The sequence below is a fragment of the Phyllopteryx taeniolatus genome, chromosome 2 (assembly GCF_024500385.1).
Source record: "Phyllopteryx taeniolatus isolate TA_2022b chromosome 2, UOR_Ptae_1.2, whole genome shotgun sequence".
Taxonomy (NCBI): Eukaryota; Metazoa; Chordata; class Actinopteri; order Syngnathiformes; family Syngnathidae; genus Phyllopteryx; species Phyllopteryx taeniolatus.
Genome location: NC_084503.1, coordinates 18,475,340 through 18,500,208, shown reverse-complemented (window position 1 = coordinate 18,500,208; position 24,869 = coordinate 18,475,340). Strand labels below are relative to the sequence as shown.

Genomic DNA, 24,869 nt, shown 5'->3' with positions numbered 1-24,869 from the left:
CCATTCAGCCTGGGCTTCACGAGGAGGTGAGGGCTGAACTAGTTGAATCACAGCCAGGCAAATGGCTGAAAGTCGCAGAGATGAGCCATCAGGAAACACGTTTTAAATCATTGGCCCTCTTTGCCTTTAGTCCTCATCAGCTACAGAGAAAGTGGACCACCTTTATGGCACAATTACCCTTTATGTTTGGAGCTGACTCATCTTGTTCCCACCCACATTTCCTCTCCTTTTATTGCTTAAAGCTTCCAGGGAGAATCATCGCTGCCCATGTTGCTTTTGCAGGCGGTACCGCCGATTTAGATTGATTTTAGCATTAACGGCCCCTCCCCCGGCACGATGGGCGACTGGTTAGAACGTCTGCCTCACAGTTCTGAGGACTGGGATTCAATCCCCGGCCCCGCCGGTCTGGAGTTTGCATGTTCTCCCCGTGCCTGTGTGGGTTTTCTCCGGGCACTCCGGTATCGTCCCACATCCCCAAAAAACATGCGTGGTAGGTTGATTGAAAACTCTAAATCGCACGTAGGAGTGAATGTGAGTGTGAATGTTTGTTTGTTTATGTGTGCCCTGCGATTGGCTGGGAACCAGTCCAGGGTGTACCCCGCCTCCTGCCCGAAGATAGCTGGGATAGGCTCCAGCAATCCCGCGACCCTAGTGAGGAGAAGCGGCTCAGAAAATGGATGGATGGATGTCCCCCTCCCCCAAGCACAAACATGGATCTACTGGCTTCTCCTGCTGTTCAGTCTATGCACTCAAATTTTGATAATGTATGGACAAGAAAGGAGATTGTGATCAGAAAGTAACAAAAAAGCAACAGCCATTTAGGTCAAAACTTAACTGAAAATACAATAAGCTGTAACCTTAGTCTTGCATTGACCTATATTAATGTCAAAGTATGTATTCTAGCTAAGAGGGCCGCTAAGTTATTGCTTTAATTCTTGAGTTTAACTTAAAGTAAAAATAACACAGGACATGCCAATGTTTCTTGTTTGTAGAGGAAGTAGTATTCAGATTGGATTTTTTTCAGAATTCATGTTATGCACAATTTGCAAACTTGTAAAAATGAAACACACACACACACATATATATATATAATAATTTATGTTTGGCAAAATTTTATACTCAAAAGACCATAATTCCACATGTTTTATTATCAAAAACATAATTGATTCAGATAGTAGATTACTGTAACAGATATCTTACATTAAGATATCCATAACTGAAAATGAGAGCAACCATGTATCTAGTTAAAAACATGATTTCAGCTATGTCTCAATGAGATAAAAGAAATGGAGCGTTATAGAAATAACTTTAGTTCTGCAAAACTAGAAGCTTCCTGTTTGCCTCTTTTCCACAGAAGTCTGGAAAACAATAGTAACTTCTCAATGACCTATATAAAACAAAACACGTCTTCTACTTCTATGGCAATGCTATTCGGATCACGTTGTGTAAGTGTACCTAATGAAGAGGCATTTGAGTTTGAACAGAATGCCAAACAGTGAATGGACGTGCGCCATCTACTGTTGAAAAGCAGGACAACTCTCAAATGCTTTAACTTCTTAAGAGTGACTGAGAGCCACTTACTGCATGCCCTGTAAAGAATAATAACCGAGCATACTTGGAAGCAACAGTTCACAAAAAAAGACAAGGCAAATATTAGGTTAAAAATCATTTCTTCTTTGAAAAAGTCCACCTTTCTCTATTAGACAGAGTAAGAAACAAATATGATGTAGACAGTAATGTGAACTCGTAAAATATGTAATCAAGCAGTTTTAATGTAATCTGCTGTGTTTCCATGGGTGCCCCAAGATTTACTCCTCTTCAACTACAAATATTTGTTTGGCCAAATTGACATTTAAGTGCACATATTCAAACTGAAAAAGCATCCTGAAGAGCAACAACCCCAAATCCCCGGATGTCCATCCTCTCTGTTTTTGTGAATGAGTTCAGAATGAGTACCTCACAGCTCACCCCAGTCTCACAGCTGTAAAGTAGCAGACGTCTGTGACATTGCGTTGTAGATGAAAGTGTTGTTGAATGGTACAAACTGGTGGCTGATGATCTTTATGGCTTCTTGAGCAGCTGAACCTTAAAAGATACAAGAATCATGGAAAACAATTGACAGTAGGATACACTGCACACAATTTGCATGTCAGCTTCTAAAATTACCTCCCATAAATGCAGAAACAGTATGGGGCTCGGCTGCACCGTATCGACAGCTGCAAATAAAAATAGAATTTTTGAAAACATGACCTAAACGTCAATTAATGCCGCTCACCCAAAAGACAAACATCCAACAAGGATATACTGTAAAACAGTAACTAGGACTTACAACTCGTGCACATAATCATCCTTGATGTTGCCGTTGAGATTGTACTCCTGCAGCAGGTTGGTGACACACAGCTTCAGCTTGCTGATGTCTTCTTCAACTTGATAGTTATACACTCCTGTCAAATATGTTTAAAACTGACACTTTTTTTTCTGTACCACCAAGAAAAATCACTTAAAAGGCAAGATTTTTTTTTACAGCCCTGATTCTGCACATTACCAGGGTAGCGGGAGTACTGCTGGTAGAAGCGGTCGACGGCTCGAAGCATGAGGTAGAAGACCATCTCGCTATCGGGATTGTCCATGCATGAGCCTGCAGCGAAACATTAATAGTAAATGTGTGACCATGCTTTATACTGAACAACAATGCACTACAGTTACTTAAAACAAGATATGACACTAAGGCAGTTGTTCTCTAAACCTGGTTGGAAGTACTGAACCCCGCAAGTTTCATGGACGCATTCACGGAACCCTTCATACTTGCAAAAATAAAATATGGTTTATTTCAAATCCAAAATGGGTACTATATATTTTATTGGTGCATAAAATGAACCACACATCATTTGCACACTAAATCATTGTGTTCAAAAACAAAACAAACAAAACATGAATATCACACACAAAGAAAACGAAAACAATTCAATTCAATGAAAATTTACTGCAAATGAATGTCAATTTTGCTGTTGCCTTTCACCTTGGAAAGTGGCACTCTCATATCATTTTCATAACAAAGTCTGTTCCTTTGTTTTTATGTCTTCAATCATTGAAAAAGATTGTGAAGTGGTTGCTTAGCAGCCTACAAGGAAGAAGCATGGATGCTTTTACTGCTTGTTGGGTCTATGGCTGTAACAGATATAAACAATAGGTTGATACGACACACGCCATATGGAGCTGCGTGCCTAAGGCAATATTAAGCTAGTGGGGGCAAAGTGTCAGCACATTCCATGTTTGTCAATGGTATGAATAGCAAAATAACAACAATGCCTGTGCACTCTGCTGCATACGGTTGCACACAATGCGATACAATTACAAGGGAACTGGGAGTAACCTTTCATAGGTAAGAATATTGTCTCTTTTTCAGATGTTCTTTATTTGATAGCACGTTTTGATACTGACAAAAAAAAAATGACCCTCTTATTTATTTTTAATGTGCATGGGACCCACCAACGTGGCAGCCACATAAGCACATCACTTAGCTGGGCTCCTACAGCATGCTTGCGTATCAAGTAAGTCTTCTATTCATGTCTGTGTATTGCTGTTAGCGCTCTGAAATCATTCCTCCAGTCCCTCTCCTACTTGTAATGTTGTCTGATGTCAACGTGATGCCGCTCCCGAGTTGACGGTGCAAACCCCCGCCTTGAGCATTGTTACGCAACTTTGTCGACAGCATCCTGCGCCCGGCTTTTAGTGCAGTGTGAAAAGGTGGCGTGCACGTCTCCCACTTACTGATTTCATCTCTGTTGACTGAATCCACGCCGTACTCTGCTGCTAGAGATCTGCAGCGCACCACCCGTAGGAAGGATGCATTCTTGCCTAGACAACAACACACATGGCAACAGTGAGAAACATTCAATCTGCTGTGGTCAGTGACACAAATCGCAATTAAAACCGAGTGCCCTGAGTATTGGCCCCCTTCTCAAATTCTTATATTTTTGCATAGTTTCCCCACTTTGTTTACGATCATCAAACAAATGTTAATATCAGACAAATATAACCAAATATTTGGTTAATTTTCACTTATCACACCCAAGCCTGATTACCTCCAGACCTGTTCAATCAAGAAATCACTTAAACAGAATCCATCCTGACAAAAGATCTAAAAAAGCTCCAACAAAATTACACTATCCGAAAGAAATTCCAGAACAGTCGAGACATAAAGTAAATGACATCTATCAGTCTGGAAAGGGTTACAAAAGGCACTTCTAAAGCTTTAGCGAACCATTAACCTCACATGGAGAAAACTTGAACAGTGGTGAACCTTCCCAGGAGTGGCCAGCCTACAAAGATTACCCCAAGAGAACAGCAACGATTCATCCAGGGGGGCACAAAGGAACTCAGAACAACTTCTAAAGAACTGCAGGCCTCCCTTGCCTCAGTTAAGGTTAGTGTTCATGACACAACATTAAGCAAGAGACTGGGCAAAAATGGCATCCATGGCAGAGTGACATCAAAAAAGAACATCAAGGCTTGTCTTACTTTTTGAAAAGAAAAAAAAAACTAACATCTGAATGATTCCCAAGACTTTTAGGAGAATATTACATGGACTGACGAGATGAAAGTTGAGCTTTTTGGAACGTGTGTGTCTCCTTACACCTGGCGTAAATGTATCACATCATTTTTTTTCTTTAATAAATGAAATTAACAATTTAAAACAACATTTTTAGTTCACTTGGATTATATTTGTCTATTTACAATATTTTGATGATCTTAAATATTAAAAGAGGGAAACCCTGCAAAAATAAAATTATTTGACAAGGGGGCTAATACTTTTTCACACCACTGTATATGGCGCAATAGTCAAGTTTGTTGTTATGCAGACTTCTCAGGACACAAGTGACAATAAAATGCACTACAGCATTTGACAGCGTGCATTGCTTGGACAGAATATTTAGTTTAATGTAGTAAACATAGTAACACAGCAGAACCAATACACATATTGGATCTCAAATGTGAGTGCTGCTTACAGAAGAGTCTGATTTCTTTTTCAGAGATACTTTCAGGTGCCTGTTGGGGATAAAAAAAAAAAAAATACAAGGCATCAAATTAAGTTTCAATCAAACCCATTATACGATAAAAGCTGTTAATGCTCAACAGGACCATCCATTCATTCAGTCATTTTTTTTTACTGCTTATCCTGTTCCTGTGGGAGGAAACAGTGGACCCCCATATACACAGTTCCGCACCCGCAGATTCACTCATCTGCGGACTTTTTCCCAATTTTTTCTTTTTTTGGGGGGAACCAACCCCTGAAAACACTGAATGGTGGTTTGTCTCCATTTAATGAAGAATTTGTTGAGTTTATTAAAAAAAAATACATTCTACACACACACACACACATACATATATATATATACATACAGTGGGTACGGAAAGTATTCAGACCCCCTTAAATGTTTCACTCTTTGTTATATTGCAGCAATTTGCTAAAATCATTTAAGTTCATTTTTTTCCTCATTCATGTACACACAGCACCCCATATTGACAGAAAAAAAAGCAATCGTTGAATTTTTTTCAGATTTCTTAAAAAAGAAAAACTGAAATATCACATTGCCATAAGTATTCAGACCCTTTGCTCAGTGTTTAGTAGAAGCACCCTTTTGAGCTAATAGAGCCATGAGTCTTTTTGGGAATAATGCAACAGGTTTTTAACACCTGGATTTGGGGATCCTCTGCCATTCCTCCTTGCAGATCCTCTCCAGTTCGGTCAGGTTGGTTGGTGAACGTTGGTGGACAGCCATTTTCAGGTCACTCCAGAGATATTCAATTGGGTTTAAGTCAGGGCTCTGGCTGGGTCATTCAAGAAAATGTTTTGTTGTTCTGAAGCCACTCCTTCGTTATTTTAGCTGTGTGCTTGGGGTCATTGTCTCGTTTGAAGGTGAACCTTGGGGCCAGTCTGATGTCCTGAGCAGTCTGGAGAAGGTTTTTGTCCAGGATATCCCTGGACTTGGCCACATTCATCTTTCCTTTGATTGGACCCAGTCGTCCTGTCCCTGCAGCTGAAAAAACCCCCCACAGCATGATGCTGCCACCACCATGCTTCACTGTTGGGACTGTATTGGACAGGTGTTGAGCAGTGCCAGGTTTTCTCCACACATACTGCTTAGAATTAAGGCCAAAAAGTTCTATCTTGGTCTCATCAGACCAGAGAATCTTATTTCTCACTATCTTGGAGTCCTTCAGGTGTTTTTTTTTTTTTTTTTTTTAGCAAACTCCATGCGGGCTTTCATGTGTCTTGCACTGAGGAGAGGTCTCCGTCTGGCCACTCTGCCATAAAGCCCCGACTGGTGGAGGGCTGCAATGATGGTTGACTTTCTAGAACTTTCTCCCATCTCCTGACTGCATCTCTGGAGCTCAGCCACAGGGACCTTCGGGTTCTTCTTTACTTCTCTCACCAAGGCTCTTCTCCTCCAATTGCTCAGTTAGCTGGACGGCCAGCTCTAGGAAGGGTTTTGGTCGTCCCAAACATCTTCCATTTAAGGATTATGGTGGCCACTGTGCTCTTAGGAACCTTAAGTGCAGCAGAATTTTTTTTGTAACCACGGCCATATCTGTGCCTTGCCACAATTCTGTCTCTGAGCTCTTCAGGCAGTTCCTTTGAACTCATGATTCTCATTTGCTCTGACATGCACTGTGAGCTGTAAGATCTTATATAGACAGGTGTGTGGCTTACCTAATCAAGTCCAATCAGTATAATCAAACACAGCTGGACTCTCAGGTGTAGAACCATCTCAAGGATGATCAGAGGAAATGGACAGCACCCGAGTTAAATATACGAGTGTCACAGCAAAGGGTCTGAATACTTATGGCTGTGTGATATTTCAGTTTTCTTTTTTAATAAATCTGCAAAAATTGCAAAAAGGAGCCCCAACTAAGTATTGAGTGATATACATGCTCATAGTTTTCATGTTCATACTTTTCAGTTGGACAACATTTCTAGAAATATTTGTTTTGTATTGGTCTTAAGTAGTACTCTGATTTTGTAAGATACTGAATTTGGGATTTTAATTAGTTGTCAGTTATAATCATCAAAATTAAAAGAAACATTTGAAATATATCAGTCTGTGTGTAATGAATGATTACAATATACAAGTTTCAGTTTTTGAATGGAATTACTGAACTAAATCAACTTTTTTGATATTCTAATTATATGAGCAACACCTGTATGTATGTGTGTATATATATATATATATATATATATATATATATATACATTGTATATATATATATTTATATATATATATGTATGTATATGTATATATATATATATATATATATATTTATTTGTTACACCCCCCCTCCACACACAGTCCCCTCCAAAGGTATGAGAACGGCAAGGTCAATTTCTTTGTTTTTGTTGTATACTGAAGACATTTGGGTTTCAGATCAAAAGATGAATATGCGACAAAAGTTCAGAATTCCAGCTTTTATTTCATGGTATTTACATCTAGATGTGTTAACTCAGAACAGAGCACCTTTTTCATTTTTTTTGAAGCCACCCACTTTTCAAGTGAGCAAAGGTATTGGAACATGTGACTGATGGGTGTTTCTAGTTGTTCAGGTGTTGCCTTTTAGATTGATTGCTTAAAGATTAAATAGTCCTTGTTTTTGGCTTTGGGTTTCGCCTGTGAAAACTGCATTTGCTGTTAAGCAAACAAAGACCAGAGAGCTGTCTATGGGAGAAAAGAAAACCATTTTGAAGCTGAGAGAAGAAGGAAAATCGATCAGAGCTATTGCACAAACAGTGGGGATAGCCAATACAACAATTTGCAATGTCCTGGAAAAGAAAGAAATACTGGTGTACTGAGCAACAGACATTGAACAGGTTGGCCAAGGGCATGGACAGCAGTTGATGACAGAAACACTGTGAGAGCTGTGAAGAAACACCCAAAGACAACAGTCAGTGACATCACTGCCAATCTTCATAGGGCACAGGTGAAGGTACCACAATCCACTCTTGGAAGAGGACTTCGAGAGAAGAGGCCATACCACAAGATGCAAACCACTCATCAGCAAAACGAATCGGAAGACCAGATTGGATTTTGAAAAGTAGTATAGAGATGAGGCACAAAGGTTTTGGAACCAAGTTTTATGGAACCAAGATTAACCTATACCAAAGTGATGGAAGGGCCAAAGTATGGAGAAAGAAAGGATCTGCTTGTGATCCAAAACACACAAGCTGATATGTGAAGGTAATGTCATGGTTTGGCTCCTTCCGGAACGGATTCACTTGTCTTTATTAATGATGTAGCTCATGATGGTAGCAGCAGAATTAATTCTGAAGTCTACACAACCATTTTGTCTGGCAATTTACAGAAAAATGCATCCAAACTAATCCAGAGAAGCTTCATCATACAACAAGACAATGACCCAAAACACACTGCCAACACAACAAAGGACTTCATCAGGGGGAAAAAGTGGAAGGTCTTAGAGTGGGAAAGTCAATCACAGGACCTTAACACAATAAGCATGCATTTTACCTCCTGAAGAGGAGACTGGTGATAGTGGAAGGTCTGAGGCTGGCCAAGTCATTTACTGGACCTTAACCCAATAGAGCATGCATTTTATGGAGACTGAAGTGAGAAACCCCCAGAAAATAACAAGAACTGAAAGATGCTGCAGTAAAGGCCTGGAAAAGCATTTCAAATGAAGAATGCAACAGTATAGTGAAGACAATGGGTCCCAGGCTTGAATGCAGTTATTGCAAGTAAAGGCTATGCCACCAAATATTAAATGTTATTCACTTGAAGTTAATTTAATAATGTCTGTCCCAATACCTTTGCTCACTTGAAATGTGGGTGGCTTCAAACAAAAGGTGCTCTGACCTGAGTTGTTTAACACATCTAGATGTAAATAACATGAAATAAAAGCTGGAATTATTAACTTTTGTTTCATATTCATCTTTTGATCTGAAACCCAAATGTCTTCAGTATACAACAAAAACAAAGAAATTGACCTTGCCGTTCTAATACTCTCGGTGGGGACTGTAAGTACAGTCATTAACCCACTAAAGAGACCCAAAAAATGTCTTTTGAATGAATAAAAAAAACAAAACAAAACAAAAAACACCATGTATGTATTCGCTAACATTTGGGCTTTGTCACTGTTTTTAAGTCTGATGCCATACATTGTTTTTTTTTAGTCTTTATTTATTGTATGAATGTTGTATTGTCATTTCTGCTGCCTGTACAGTTTCTGCTGTCTCTTAACTTTTGAAAAAGAGATTTTATCTCCCAATAAGCGTTTACCTTGCTAAATAAAGGAAAAATAAAATATTATATAAGGTCCGCCCTCAAGCAGCAGGACTGTGATGTGAGACCTTTACCTGTCAATCAAATAACGCTGAAAATTTGTTCCTTGAATACAACTACTACCTGAATATTGATAATGTGTGCCGTTGAGTTATGATTTAGAAAGTTAACTTTCCCGTGTTTGTGTGTGTGTGTTATGTAGGGCACACACACACACACAACTCCGAACGCTGACGTTATAACGATGTCACCGCTGTCAGGTGAGCATTTTAGATCCAGCCCTTACCTCGCTAGGTCGTTAGCTTGGAGTCTAGCGGAAGTAATAAACAGTTAAGGTTTCCTATGTCCCAGTCGTGTGCATCTACGGAGAAAACGCCGTCTGCCAGCAGCTTGCTGGCATATATAATATGCTTCGTGTGTCCCTATACCCTGCGAATAGCAAGGGTCCACTGTACCCAGAAAGTACAACTAATCATCCACTGTGTTCCCCAAAGGTTACATATACATTTAGTATGTTGTAATTGGGTGTGGACAGAAGCATGTAAAGTATTACTTGCAGCATTCAAAGGTAAAAAACAGTGCTAATTTATGGTGAACCAATATGTTTTTTCATAATCAGGATTAGCTACATGCTCTGATCAACATTACACTGTGCTCCAAATTGTTATCCATCGACGATTAAATCAATAAACATTTGAACTTAGCTTTTTTTTCTGGGAAGGTTTTTACATGCTGTTTCTCCTGTCAATTTAGGTTACTGATCTCAAGCTCTGAAAGGTTTGATTATTACCGGGAGTTTTTCTGCTGTTCTCAACAACCTAGATTTTTGTGGTGCATAATAAATTGAACCATTATTTAGCCCCCCAATAAGTATGGTTCAATCAAATCCTCATTATTATCGAAAGTAATATAATTGTTGATGTTTTTAAAAAAATATGTACTTTACATTTTACTGACTATTAACAACAATGAACAAAAACATCATATGCGTAACAATCTGGAACACCATGTATAACCTTTCTGCAGTTGATATTTATATTTGACATGGCAGCAAAAGCAAACAAGGGGAATTCATTTTGATGTAATGTATTATACCAAGGCTGTTTCAGAAGAGGAATGTTACTCCAGTGCAAACAGCAGTGAGATGAAAGTGAATGGAATCCCAGCAATGTTAGTTTTTCCCTTGCAGTTTTTATGGTTTACTGAGAATAATGCCTACTATTATTGTTTAACTGTTTTACTGTAGTGTTTTCACACAGGATGACAGCATACCTTTCCAACAGACTGTACCAGACTTTCAACATATCTGCCAACAGATGCTGCATCCTGCAGGGCCTTTTCCCTGTAACTGTCAAGAAACATTAACTTCAACTGTAGCACACACTCCCATATAATAATATAATAATAATAATAATAATACAAAACATGAATTGTTGGATCGTAGTTATTGGACAATTAGGTTTTCACAACTTAAAAGTGCTGTCAACTTTATTTATTAGGATCAGCGGCCAGTAGAGGTTTCCGTTTTACTGGATAAGGAATTTTGTATTCTGTCCAGAAAACAAAACAAAACTGAATATAAAGACGAAACAGTAAACAATTGGTAGTTAACGAAATTGCAAAAAAAAGAAAAAAAAGAAAGTCAAGTTTAGTCATTCCATCAAAATTAAAATCTATAGTAATATCATATATAATATCATACTGCTCTGTGTACTGTACTAGTTATTTCAGCACTGCAATTCCAAAAAGTGAAACTAAAATGATACAGATTCATTTGACACGAGAAAATATTTTTCAGAAGGCCAAGTTCAACTTCAATTCCATATTAAAATCTTTGTAACTTTTTTTTACATGACATTTAAATTTCTTGGAGAGGGTAAAATGAGGGTTTTTGTAAGCAAAAATCATCAAAATAATAACACAATCGTAAAATGGTTTACTCTGTGTAGTGAATCTATATACGAGGTTTTAAAATTGAACTACGGAACTACAAAGTTTTCTCATTAAAATTTATTGAGATGCACCTGTATATTCATTTTCTTACACATTCTGAAGGTTGCTAAACTTCTGGGAGTCTGCAATCATATCTGGGATGGTCCCCCGCACAGGTAGGCTGCCACAGCCTTCATTGTGTACAAACTCCTTTACAGCTCGCAGCATCACCCAGAAGGGCGTAGTCTGTTAACAAATAACAGCAGATTGGGTTGCACCTTACATTTTTACACTTAAATATCTGCATAATATAATGAAGAGCAAGAGAAATATCCAAAACCTGTGACATTATGTTGTTACATTGATCATCATTGAAGAGGTCTTTGATAACACTGGGTATCTGAAAGAACAACCAGTATCTGTATATTTAGTTCTGTAGTTTACTGTTCCTACAGAAAACTGACATCATTATTATTTATTTATTGAGGGTAATTAGCAATTTTAAAAAGTATGATTTGATATATTGTGTGGTTTAAGTTGGCACCTTTGTTGGATTTAAAGCAGTATTGACATTCTTAATCGCTTCCTCAAAGTTTTCTTCATCCTCGAGGACACCATTCTCATTCTTCAGGATCCCTGAAGTAAAACACAGAATGACAACAAGTAACCTTGCATATGTGTAGGGGCTGCAGAGCTGGGGGATTGAACTAAGTAAAAGACTCCACACAGATACCTTCCCGAATAAACTGTCTGAAGGCCTCTTTCTCTTTGTAATTTTTGGGTAGCTGGGAGTCTTGCTAAAAAGTCCAATACATGTAATTGCACATCATTACAAATTAATACAAATATCTGTGTTGTTGATTAATTGTACTATACCTCACTGAGCCATTTTTCCAGACATTTGGCAATGATGACAATCCAAGGTGTGTGACTATGGTCCTACAAAGTAAATATGAACAAGACTATCATCTGAGCGAAACAGAAAATAAGTGCTGTCATACAAAATAAGCACCTTTTTGTCCATGCTCTCAAGGTCGTAGGAATTAATATGCTTCTTGAATTCTGCAAAGGGCTGGTCTAACCTCAGGTCCTCCAAAGCATTGTCTGGGTGTGACTCTATAACTGTAGAGATATGTCAAATGTAACTATAGAGGAGTTATAAAGTACAACGCTTACAGTGGATGATGTCACTCATCTTATGTCAATTATGTACTCAATGTATCTGAACTATATCTGTATTTATTTTTATCTATATACATATATACACACAGATATATACATATGTATACATACATATATATACATACACACACCCTTTCTAAAAAATTAGAATATCATCCATCCATCCATTTTCTGTACCGCATTATCCTCACAAGGGCGTGCTGGAGCCCATCGATCCATCCATTTTCTACCGCTTATCCGGGTCGGGTCGCGGGGGCAGGAGCTTTAGCAGGGGCACCCAGACTTCCCTCTCCCCAGCCACTTCATCCAGCTCTTCCGGGGGGGATCCCGAGGCGTTCCCAGGCCAGCCGAAGGATGTAGTCTCTCCAGCGTGTCCTGGGTCATCCCCGGGGTCTCCGGTGGGACGTGCCCGGAACACCTCACCAGGGAGGCGTCCGGGAGGCATCCGAATCAGATGCCCCAGCCACCTCATCTGGCTCCTCTCGATGTGAAGGAGCAGCGGCTCTACTCTTGAGATCCTCCCGGATGACCGAGCTTCTCACCCTACCTCTAAGGGAGAGCCCGGATACCCTGCGGATGTAACTCATTTCGGCCGCTTGTATCTGGGATCTTGTTCTTTCGGTCACAACCCACAGTTCGTGACCATAGGTGAGGGTAGGAACGTAGATCGACTGGTAAATCGAGAGCTTCGCCTTTCGGCTTACCTCCTTCTTTACCTCAACGGATCGATACAAAGTCTGCATTACTGCAGACGCTGCACCAATCCGCCTGTCGATCTCCCGTTCCATTCTTCCCTCACTCGTGAACAAGACCCCAAGATACTTGAACTCCTCCACTTGGGGCAGGATCTCATCCCCGACCTGGAGAGGGCATGTCACCATTTTCCGACTGAGGACCATGGTCTCAGATTTGGAGGTGCTGATTCTCATCCCAGCCGCTTCACACTCAGCTGCGAACTGCTCCAGTGAGAGTTGGAGGTCATGGCTTGATGAAACCAACAGAACCACATCATCTGCAAAAAGCAGAGATGCAATACTGAAGCCACCAAACCGGACCCCCTCTACGCCTCGGCTGCGACTAGAAATGATGTCCATAAAGGTTATGAACAGAATCGGTGACAAAGGGCAGCCTTGGCGGAGTCCAACCCTCACCGGAAACGAGTCCGACTTAGTACCGGATATGCGGACCAAACTCTGACACCGGTCGTACAGGGACCGAACAGCCCCATACTCCCGAAGCACCCCCCACAGGACCCCCTGAGGGACACGGTCGAACGCCTTCTCCAAGTCCACAAAACACATGTAGACTGGTTGGGCGAACTCCCATGCACCCTCGAGGACCCTGCCAAGGTTGTAGAGCTGGTCCACTGTTCCACAGCCAGGACGAAAACCACACTGCTCCTCCTGAATCTGAGATTCAACTTCCCGACGGACCCTCCTCTCAACCACCCCTGAATAGACCTTACCAGGGAGGCTGAGGAGTGTGATCCCCCTGTAGTTGGAACACACCCTCCGGTCCCCTTTCTTAAAAAGGCGGACCACCACCCCAGTCTGCCAATTCAGAGGCACTGTCCCCGATGTCCACGCGATATTGCAGAGGCGTGTCAACCAGGACAGCCCTACAACATCCAGAGCCTTGAGGAACTCCGGCCGAATCTCATCCACCCCCGGGGCCCTGCCACCGAGGAGCTTTTTAACCACCTCGGTGACCTCAACCCCAGAGATAGGAGAGCCCGCCTCAGAGACTCTGCTCCCTCATGGGAAGGCGTGTCGGTGGATGTGCTGGAGCCTATCCCAGCTATCTTCGGGCGAGAGGTGGGGTACAACCTGAACTGGTCGCCACCCAATAGCAGGGCTAGAATATCATGAAAAAGTTTATTTATTTCCCTAATTCCATAATACAAATTTCATAGATTTCATTGATTTAGGGCCCACAATTTAAACAATTTCAAGTATTTATTTGTTTATTTTTACATAATTTGGCTTCCAGCTTATAAAACCCACAAAATCAGGAATTCAAAAAATTTGAATACTGTGAAGAAATCCGCACAAATTTTGCAGGCCATAAATGTTTGAAACTGAGTGTCACACACTAATCATCTACTAAACTCAAAACACCTGCACAGGTGTGCCCAGGTGTCATTGAATTGCTTCAGTTTGGTTCAATTGTCTCAGCTGGGTTCAATATGGGGAAGACTGCAGATTTGACAACTGGCCAGAAGACCATAATTGATACCCTCCATAGGATGGATAAGGCACAACGCTTCTTAGCTAAGGAGACTGGCTGTTCACAGAGTGCTGTGTGCAATCATATCAATGGAAAGTCTAATGGAAGGAGAAAATGTGGCAGGAGAAAACGCACCAGCAAAAGAGATGACCGTGGGCTTCAGCGTATTATCAAACACAGAAGATTCAAGAATCTAGCAGAGATCCAGAAAGAGTGGAATGAGGCGGGATTCACGGCTTCAAAAACCACCGCATTCAGACGCATCCGGGAGATGGGCTACAACTGTCGGTCGGGTTCCTCGGGTCAAGCCACTCCTGAGCCTGAGCCAACGTAGGAAGCGTCTCAACTGGGTCAAGGAGAAGAAGGACTGGACTGGACTGTTGGCCAGTGGTCCAAGGTCCTCTTTTCCTATGAAAGTGTGCCAAGCTGCTTGGGGTCCAGTGTGAAATATCCGCAGTCATTCATGATTTGGGTGCAATGTCCAGTGCAGGTGTTGGTAAACTATGCTTTCTTAAATCAAAGGCCACCGCAACTGTCTTCCAGAATGTTTTAGAGTACTTCATGATTCCTTCTGCTGAGGATCTGTATGGACATGCAGATTTCATCTTCCAGCAGGACCTGGCCCCTGCCCATACCGAGAGAAGCACCAAAACCTGGTTTGATGCCCATGGCATCACAGTGTTTGACTGGCCAGCCAACTCGCCAGATCTAAACCCCATTGAGAATCTATGGGGTATTATTAAGAGGAAAATGAGGGGCACCAGACCCTAAAACAAAGAAGAAATGACAGCAAGCGTCAAGGAAATCTGGGCTTCCATAACTCCCAGGCAATGCCACAGGCTGATTGCCTCAACGCCACGGGGCATCCAGGCAGTGATTCAAGCAAAGGGATTCCCAAACAAGTATTGAAGATTAACATATAGTTTTGAAAGTACCATGATTGATTTAATGTGACTGTTGGCCAGTGGTCCAAGGTCCGCTTTTCCCATGAAAGTGTGCCTTTCATTCGGGAATCAAGGTCCAAGGGTTTGGAGGAAGAAGGGTGAAGAATAGACCCCAAGCTGCTTGAGGTCCAGTGTGAAATATCTATAGTCAGTCATGATTTGGGTGCAATGTCCAGTGCAGGTGTTGGTAAACTATGCTTTCTTAAATCCAAGGCCACCGCAACAGTCTTCCAGAATGTTTTAGAGGACTTCATGATTACTTCTGGTAAGGATCTGTATGGAGATACAGATTTCAAGCCCAAATTATGTAAAAATAAACAAATAACAGTTGAAATAGTTTAAATAGTGGGCCCTGACTCAATAATCTATGAAAGTTTAACTTATTATTTTCCATGATATTAATTTTTTGGGGAAAGGGTGTGTGTCTGTCTATATATATATATATCTCTCTCTCTCAATCCATCAACCCAACCCGCCACTTGTCAAGAGGACATAGACACATACAGGTTCAAAATAATACCGTGTTGACCTAATAACCTGAGGCTGAGCACAGAGTATCCAGGTAAGGAAACACCATCTCAATGAGCCGTCTGCACCAGGACCACAACTCACCACAGCTCCCAGTGCAGAGGGCTCCCTCTGAGTAAACACTGGAAACAGTAAAATATCACTAAAAGATATTCATCAAACCTAAAAATCTATAGACTAAAATGATAAAAATATAAGACCTAAAAATATAATATAAAAGCAGCATAAGGATAACTACAGTAAATGTTAATGACAATGGAAATAAATATAAAGTAAAAGAAAGATAAATAAAATAAAGTCAGATAAATAAATATTCGTTAAAAGCTAAATTAAAAAGGTGGGTCTTGAGCCTGTTTTTGAAGACAGGCTCAAGACCCTCATGCATGTAAATCAAATGCTACTAACCTGTGTGCTCTTGCACAACAAGCCTCATGTAGCCAATGAGGCCATACGTTTTACAAAGCAGGAATGGTACTGAGGCACTCCACAGAACTGACCCTAGCCTCAGACTTGTGCTATTTAATTTCAGAGGAGGAAAAAGGAAAACATTTTTATTTAGTCAAAAAAGGATCTGACCAACCCCCCAAGCCCACCCAAAAATAAAATGAAAGCACAATAACATTTTTTAGGCACTGCCTGCAGCATGTTTCAAAGAGATTCATTCATAAAATGGACAACAAGTAATAATATTACAGTGGACCAATACTTTTGTTTTATGGTCATAAATTCAATTTGTTGGTCTTGTACAATTTTCTATTAGCTTTAATGGCAGTAACTGTGACAGTGACGGTAAACAGTTACTATATTCCATACCTTTCAGGCAACTGCACACCAATAACAATGGTAAATCTATGGAAAAAATCTGGATTGTTGTCCAATAGCATGTCAGGACTCTGAAAAAAAAGGACAACACAACTATCATTGTATTTAAAAACAAACAAACAAACAAACCTTAACATTAAGGATGTAACAATATTCACGATATCACGAAATTAGAAGGAAGTGCTTGTCTTTGTATAAAATAATGAGCTGTTGTACTTAAAATTTAGTTCTGGGCCAGCTATACGGAGCCACACCGCTTAGCCAGGTTGCTACAGCTCCACTTCCTTATTAGGAGAATAAATGCACTTGAATGGACACGTAACCCATGTGACCAACTGGGTACGTCTAAAAACATACAATGATTGGCTGAATGGCCCATGTGACCAAAAGGCTCTGCTGGGAAAGATGCAGAAGCATTACAACTTTGTGCCCCGAGTCGATGCCAAGGCTACGGCGTAGCAGCTACGCCGGTATGAGCGTCCCACCCGGCGCCGCTGCTTTACTTTCAAAGAGTTGATCCGTCGACTTATTTAAGCACATTGTAACGGTAGCACTCTCGAGAGGTGTATTAGTAAATGTTTATCTCAAGTCCAACGTTGTGGGTAAAAGAACATCAGATGAAATAAAGAGAAAAAAATAACAAATCCGACTCCACGTTACAACATATCCCTCCCTAATACAAGACATTAGTCCCAAAAATGAAATTATAAAATAGGTCCACTCCATACAGTATAAATACAGATCAATGCAAAAATAAATCATATGACATACTGTACTTCCCTCTCTTCAAATAAAATGTCAACATTTCAAATTGAAACATATTACACAAGCTGCTTCATCCATCCATTTCCTTCTGCTTATCCGAGGTCAGGTAGCAGGGGCACAAGCTTAAGCTCACTGGAAATGAATCCGACTTACTGCCGGCAATAAGGAGTAACCTCTGACACTGGTCGTACAGGGACCAAACAGCCCGTATCAGGGAGTCTAGGACACCATACTCCCAGAGCAGCCTCCACAGGACTCCTCGAGGGACACGGTCGAACGCCTTTTCCAAGTCCACAAAACATGTAGAATGGTCAGCGACCACCAAAGCTATGTTTCGGTTGGCCAGCCTGTACCCATCAGCTACCTCCGGAGTCCCACAGGCCAAAAAACCTTACAACTCCTCCTTCAACTTGACGGCATGCCTTACTGCTGGTATCCACCAGTGGGTTCGTGGATTGCCGCCAGGACAGGCACCGACAACCGTATGGCCACAGCTCCAGTCGGCCGCCTCAACAATGGACACAGACTCAATTTCCCTCGCCTCCTCCAGGACGTGGGCGAAGTTCTGTCTGAAGTGGGAGTTGAAGCTTCTTCTGACAGGGGACTGTCAGACATTCCCAACAGACCCTCACAATACGTGTGGGACTGTCAGGTCGGACCAGCATCTTCCCCCAGCATCGGAGCCAACTCACCACCAGGTGGTGATCAGTTGACAGCTCCTCCCCTCTCTACACTAGAGTGTCCAAGACATGCGGCCGCAAGTCCGTTGACATGACCACAAAGTCGATAATCGAACTGCAGCCTTGGGTGTCCTGGTGCCAAGTGCACATTTGGACACCCTTATGTCTGAACATGGTGTTCGTTATGGACAAGCCATGACGAGCACAAATGTCCAATAACAGAACACCACTCAGGGTCTGGTCGAGGGGGCCATTCCTCCCAATTACGCCCCTCTAGGTCTCACTGTCACTGCCCATGTGAGCGTTGAAGTCTGACAGCCGAACGAGGGAGTCCCCAGCGGGAGCGCTATCCAGCACCCCCTCAAGGACTCCAAAAGGGTGGGTACTCTGAAATGTGGTTTGGTGCATAGGCACAAACAACAGTCCCCCTGTTCCTGTGAGTGAGTTCCTGAGTGTTCCTGTGCTTATGAGTTGACTTGAATTTTTGGACTAAAGCAAAGAAAGCCTTGTTCAGAGGCAGTATCCAATTTCCTATAACATCCATCCATCCATTTTCTACCGCTTATCCGGGTCGAGTCACGAGGGCAGTAGCTTTAGCAGGGACGCCCAGACTTCCCTCTCCCCAGCCACTTCATCCAGCTTTTCCGGGGGGATCCCGAGGCGTTCCCAGGCCAGCCGAAGGACGTAGTCTCTCCAGCGTGTCCTGGGTCGTCCTCGGGGTTTCCTCCCGGTGGGACGTGCCCGGAACACCTCACCAGGGAGGCGTCCGGGAGGCATCTGAATCAGATGCCCCAGCCACCTCATCTGGCTCCTCTCAATGCGGAGGAGCAGCGGCTCTACTCTGAGATCCTCCCGGATGACCAAGCTTCTCACCCTATCTGTAAGGGAGAGAAAATTCTGTCCATAAAAGTTATGAACAGAATCGGCGACAAAGGGCAGCCTTGGCGGAGTCCAACCCTCACCGGGAACGGGTCCGACTTACTGCCAGATATGCGGACCAAACTCTGACTCCGGTCGTACAGGGACCGAACAGCCCGTATCAGGGGGTTCTGTACCCCATACTCCCCAAGCACCCTCCACAGGACTCCCCGAACCAAACTACACATGTAGACTGGTTGGGCGCACTCCCATGCACCCTCGAGGACCCTGCCGAGGGTGTAGAGCTGGTCCACTGTTCCACGGCCAGGACGAAAACCACACTGCTCCTTCTAAATCTGAGATTCGACTTCCCGACGGACCCTCCTCTCCAGCACCCCTGAATAGACCTTACCAGGGAGGCTGAGCAGTGTGATCCCCCCTGTAGTTGGAACACACCCTGCGGTCCCCCTTCTTAAAAAGGGGGACCACCACCCCAGTCTGCCAATCCAGAGGCACTGTCCCCGATGTCCACGCGATGTTGCAGAGGCGTGTCAACCAGGACAGCCCCACAACATCCAGAGCCTTTAGGAACTCTGGGCGAATCTCATCCACCCCCGGGGCCCTGCCACCAAGGAGCTTTTTAACTACCTCGGTGACCTCAAACCCAGAGATAGGAGAGCCCGCCTCAGAGAACCCACACTCTGCTTCCTCATGGGAAGGCGTGTCGTGGAATTGAGGAGGTCTTCGAAGTATTCTCCCCACCGACTCACAACGTCCCGAGTCGAGGTCAGCAGCGCCCCATCCCCACTATACACAGTGTTGGTGGTGCACTGCTTTCCTCTCCTGAGACGTCGGATGGTGGACCAGAATTTCCTCGAAGCCGTCCGGAAGTCTTTCTCCATGGCCTCACCAAACTCCTCCCATGCCCGAGTTTTTGCTTCAGCGACCACCAAAGCTGCATTCCGCTTGGCCAGCCGGTACCCATCAGCTGCCTCAGGAGTCCCAAAGGCCAAAAAGGCCCGATAGGACTCCTTCTTCAGCTTGACGGCATCCCTCACCGTTGGTGTCCACCAACGGGTTCTGCGATTGCCGCCATGACAGGCACCGACCACCTTACGGCCACAGCTCTGGTCGGCCGCCTCAGCAATGGAGGCGCGGAACATGGTCCACTCGGACTCGATGTCCCCCGCCTACCACGGAACATGAGCAAAGTTCTGTCGGAGGTGGGAGTTGAAACTCCTTCTGACAGGGGATTCTGCCAGACGTTCCCAGCAGACCCTCACAATACGTTTGGGCCTGCCACGTCGGACCGGCATCTTCCCCCACCATTGGAGCCAACTCACCACCAGGTGGTGATCAGTTGACAGCTCCGCCCCTCTCTTCACCCGTGTGTCCAAGACATGCGGCCGCAAGTCCGATGACACGACCACAAAGTCGATCATCGAACTGCGACCTAGGGTGTCCTGGTGCCAAGTCCACGTGTGGACACCCTTATGCTTGAACATGGTGTTCATTATGGACAATCTGTGACGAGCACAGACGTCCAATAACAGAACACCGCTCGGGTTCTGATCGGGCCGTTCCTCCCAATCACGCCCTTCCAGGTCTCACTGTCATTGCCCACGTGAGCATTGAAGTCCCCCAACAGAACAATGTAGTCCCCAGTGGGAGCGCTCTCCAGCACCCCCTCCAAGGACTCCAAAAAGGGTGGGTACTCTGAACTGGTGTTTGGTGCATAGGCACAAACAACAGTCAGGACCCGTCCCCCCACCCGAAGGCGGAGGGAGGCTACCCTCTCGTCCACCGGGGTGAACACCAACGTACAGGCGCCGAACCGGGGGGCAATAAGTATACCCACACCTGCTCGGCGCCTCTCACCGTGGGCAACTCCAGAGTGGAAGAGAGTCCAACCCCTCTCGAGAGGACTGGTACGAGAGCCCAAGCTGTGTGTGGAGGCGAGTCCGACTATATCTAGTCGGAACTTCTCGACCTAACACACCAGCTCGGGCTCCTTCCCTGCCAGAGAGGTGACATTCCACGTCCCTAGAGCCAGCTTCTGTAGCCGGGGATCAGATCGCCAAGGTCCCCGCCTTCGGCCAGCGCCCAGCTCACACTGCACCCGACCCATATGGCCCCTCCCACAGGTGGTGAGCCCATGGGAAGGGGACCCACATTACCCTTTCGGGCTGTGCCCGGCCGGGCCCCATGGGTGCAGCCCCGGCCACCAGGCGCTCGCCTTCAAGCCCCACCACCAGGCCTGGCTCCAGTGGGTGGCCCCGGTGACCCGCGTCCGGGCAAGGGAAAACGAAGTCCATTGTTTGTCGTCATCATTCGGGTCTTTGAGCCGTGCTTTGTCTGGTCCCTCACCTAGGACCTGTTTGTCATGGGTGACCCTGCCAGGGGCATAAAGCCCCAGACAACTTAGCTCCTAGGATCACTGGGACACACAAACCCCTCCACCACGACAAGGTGACGGCTCAAGGAGGGGTTTCCTATAACATTTCCTATAATATTTCTTCCTATACAGTAATTCAGCTTTGTGCCATAATGTGCTGTCCATGTTCACATCCATAGGTGTGTATCACACAGGAAACAAATAATGACGAACAACACTAACCTCCTCAACAAAATTACCCGATACATCAGTGTTCAGTTCTTGGAGCAGCTCGGTGGCAGCCTGTGCTCTGTTCTGCAACATAAACACTCGGGTCACAGTCCACTGACATATTGTAAGCATAAAAAAAATTTAAGTACTGTAAATCAAATTATTGAACATAGGGGAATTTGTGTATACACTTAAATGACACCCATGAATATACCTTTCCAATGCTGTTGTGGCTAAGGAAAAAGCTGCACAGCAAGAAAAGAAAATCCCCAAAAATTAACAGCCAAAAATAAATTGTTATAATATCATACGACCAAAAAAATAAAATGTGGCTTACTTGTGTCCTACATCTTCCCCTGAAACTGTGTGCCCATCAACTATAGTGAACGCTCCAATACCTGATGAAGACATTTGGGTTATTCTATTAATGAAAACATCAATATTTCCTACTGGAATAATGCTGAAAACATTTTACCAGGAAGCACAAGGTTTTTCAGTATCTCTGTCCCAGTTGCTGTAGCATTGATCAGGCAAACGTGGGCATTCTCAAGAGCTTCTTGACCATGGTCCCCCCACAACCTGAAAGCACACAGTATGTGTTCACAATTTGGCTTGGTTGGTATTATTATAGAGAAGGACAAAATTCGACTGCAATGGACAGCTAGGACTGCTGAAAGGATCATCAGTCACCTACTGCCCTACCCACACTTGAGGACTTTGCAAACTGGAAGAACTTAATTAGAAAAGGACGGGCAAAGTTCCTTTGGACTCACCCCATCACAGACATCACCTTTTTCAGATCGTTCCCTCTGGTATGTGCTACGAACAATGTTTAGGAATGAATGTGCGAAACTTTGCCATTTTGCACTTCCCTTTGGTGCCATTACTACTGTACTCATCGTTGTTGCTCTGTGACTTTGCAACATTCGTACAGCTTTGTTGTTGGTCAGTATTACTGCACACTATATATTCATCTATCCATCCATTTTCAGTGCCGCTTCTCCTCACTAGGGTCGTGGGCGTGCTGGAGCCTATCCCAGCTATCATCGGGCAGGAGGAGGGGCACACCCCGAACTGGTTGCCAGCCAATCGCAGGGCACATACAAACAAACAACCATTCGCACTCACAGTCACACTTACGGCCAATTTTGAGTTGTCAATAAACCAACAATGCATGTTCTTGGGATGTGGGAGGAAACCGGAGTGCCCGGAGAAAACCCACGCAGGCACGTGGAGAACATGCAAACTCCACACAGGCGGGGCCGGGGATTGAACCCCAGTCCTCAGAACTGTAAGGCTGACGCTCTAACCATTCCTACACCGTGCCGCCACTCTCTAAGCAATATATATCAAATTTTTAAGTTTATTTTTTTATTGTTACAGCTCTCAAAGTTTTTGGGTTCAGGGACACCTCACAGTTTAGCGATTTTTTTTTTTCCCATAATCCTAATGCCAATTTAACATAACTAAGTAAAATGGATGGATGGACCCTTAAAAACATATCTATATTCTAGAAAAGATGATTTTATTCTCTAAAAAATAGGACAACTGCATCTTGAAAAATATGTATATTGTTTTGGGGGGGGGGGGAAACAGGACTTCACAATCTTATCAAAGCTAATGTAGGAAGGAGTTGTTTTAGTGGCTCGCTGGTCCCCATAAGCAGATATGGACTTTTTTTTAATGCTATGACATAATAACGTACCACAAATTATGCTCAGTTCGTGGACCCCAGTTTAAAACAGTGGTGGTTTTAGATAAATTTTACTCGGAGGCCAGGCTGGGGTCAGGGGTTTTGTCACAGGGCAGGGCTCAAGACTGCAACCAAAATTGGTCGCATATGAAACCTTTTTTACAGCTTGTAAGATTAAAAATTTCATCTTGTCGCATTTGCGCAAGTGCATGTTTTAATGGTGGAAAGTTGCCTTTTTCCAATCTCTTCCTGCATATGAGAGAGCGAGCGAGAGAGAGAGAGAGAGAGAGAGAGAGAGAGCGAGAGAGAGAGAGAGAGAGAGAGAGAGAGAGAGAGAGAGCTAACTGCTAATTGCCTGCTTAATTTGTCTCATTATTCACTCACTCATTAATACAAAGAGTCATGTGCAAAGGTTTTACTAACTTGGTTATGAAGATAGCAAAGCTCACAAATCTATCTGTCTGTCTAAACCTTGTTTATAGCATAGACATATGAAGATACTGTATGTACAAAGTTAAAAAGCCCTGATTCATTTAAAGAGGATTGCATAGGGAAACAAACTATCATTAAAATAAAGTGCGATAATTGCAGTCAGTAGTAATGATTTATCCATGTTCTGTTTGGGACTGTAATACAGGCACAGTGTAAAACCTTTGAAAACCACTACTATAGATACTTGATGTATATTATGTTACCTGGCAGATGATTCTGATGAAGAATCCTGACCCAAATAACGTCTGAGTTAGCAGGTGGAAGGAGAAGTATACAACTAGTTGTAATAAACACGCATTATATACGCATATGTATGTATCATGCTAACACGAAGCAACCTCGCGAAATACTGGGAACGCAAACACAAGAAACATTAATTCATCCCATATGGCTTTTTTATCCTACTGTTGTTAGTCGAAGCAGCACGTAGCGAAGCGGCTAATGCTAGCGCCTTCTTGTCCGCGCTGCTGTCTCACCCTTGCTTTTTGTGGACATTAAACTACAAATTGCGATAACTGCAGGATAATGTTACGACCATTCCGACCGAATTCGAAGATAAATTACCTGAGCTGCCTGTCGTATTTCTGTTCTTTGGCTGCTTTGGTGGCTGCCATGGCATCTGTCAGTGCTAGGTAAAAGCGTAGCAGCGTTCATAACGTTAGATTCGACACAGATTTCCACGCAAGGCGATTCATAATCGCATTTTCAGCACAGCAAACCTCACGGCTAGTTACTTGATTAAAAATAATACTTAATTCAACAATTTAATAAAACAGATACAATTTCAAAAGAATAAGGTAAAAAGCATTGATAAAAAATATAGGGAACGACTGGACTGTAGGAGGAGCT

The 24,869-nt window shown here is 43.3% G+C and overlaps 1 protein-coding gene across 1 annotated transcript; it reads right to left on the bottom strand.

Annotated features, from left to right (window-relative positions):
- Positions 1-1,081: 1,081 nt before the first annotated feature.
- On the bottom strand, positions 1,082-24,764 carry nae1 (nedd8 activating enzyme E1 subunit 1). The gene is made up of 20 exons (XM_061763790.1): positions 24,585-24,764; positions 22,311-22,414; positions 22,173-22,233; positions 22,050-22,080; positions 21,848-21,919; positions 16,919-16,998; positions 16,511-16,620; positions 12,238-12,347; positions 12,102-12,164; positions 11,959-12,022; positions 11,770-11,861; positions 11,566-11,625; positions 11,338-11,471; positions 10,566-10,641; positions 5,010-5,049; positions 3,772-3,858; positions 2,546-2,638; positions 2,330-2,444; positions 2,167-2,216; positions 1,082-2,085 (listed from the first exon to the last, which is right to left on the bottom strand). Exons 1-20 carry the CDS (start codon positions 24,632-24,634, stop codon positions 1,976-1,978), a joined length of 1,602 nt encoding a protein of 533 aa, XP_061619774.1. The 5' UTR covers positions 24,635-24,764; the 3' UTR covers positions 1,082-1,975.
- Positions 24,765-24,869: the final 105 nt, after the last annotated feature.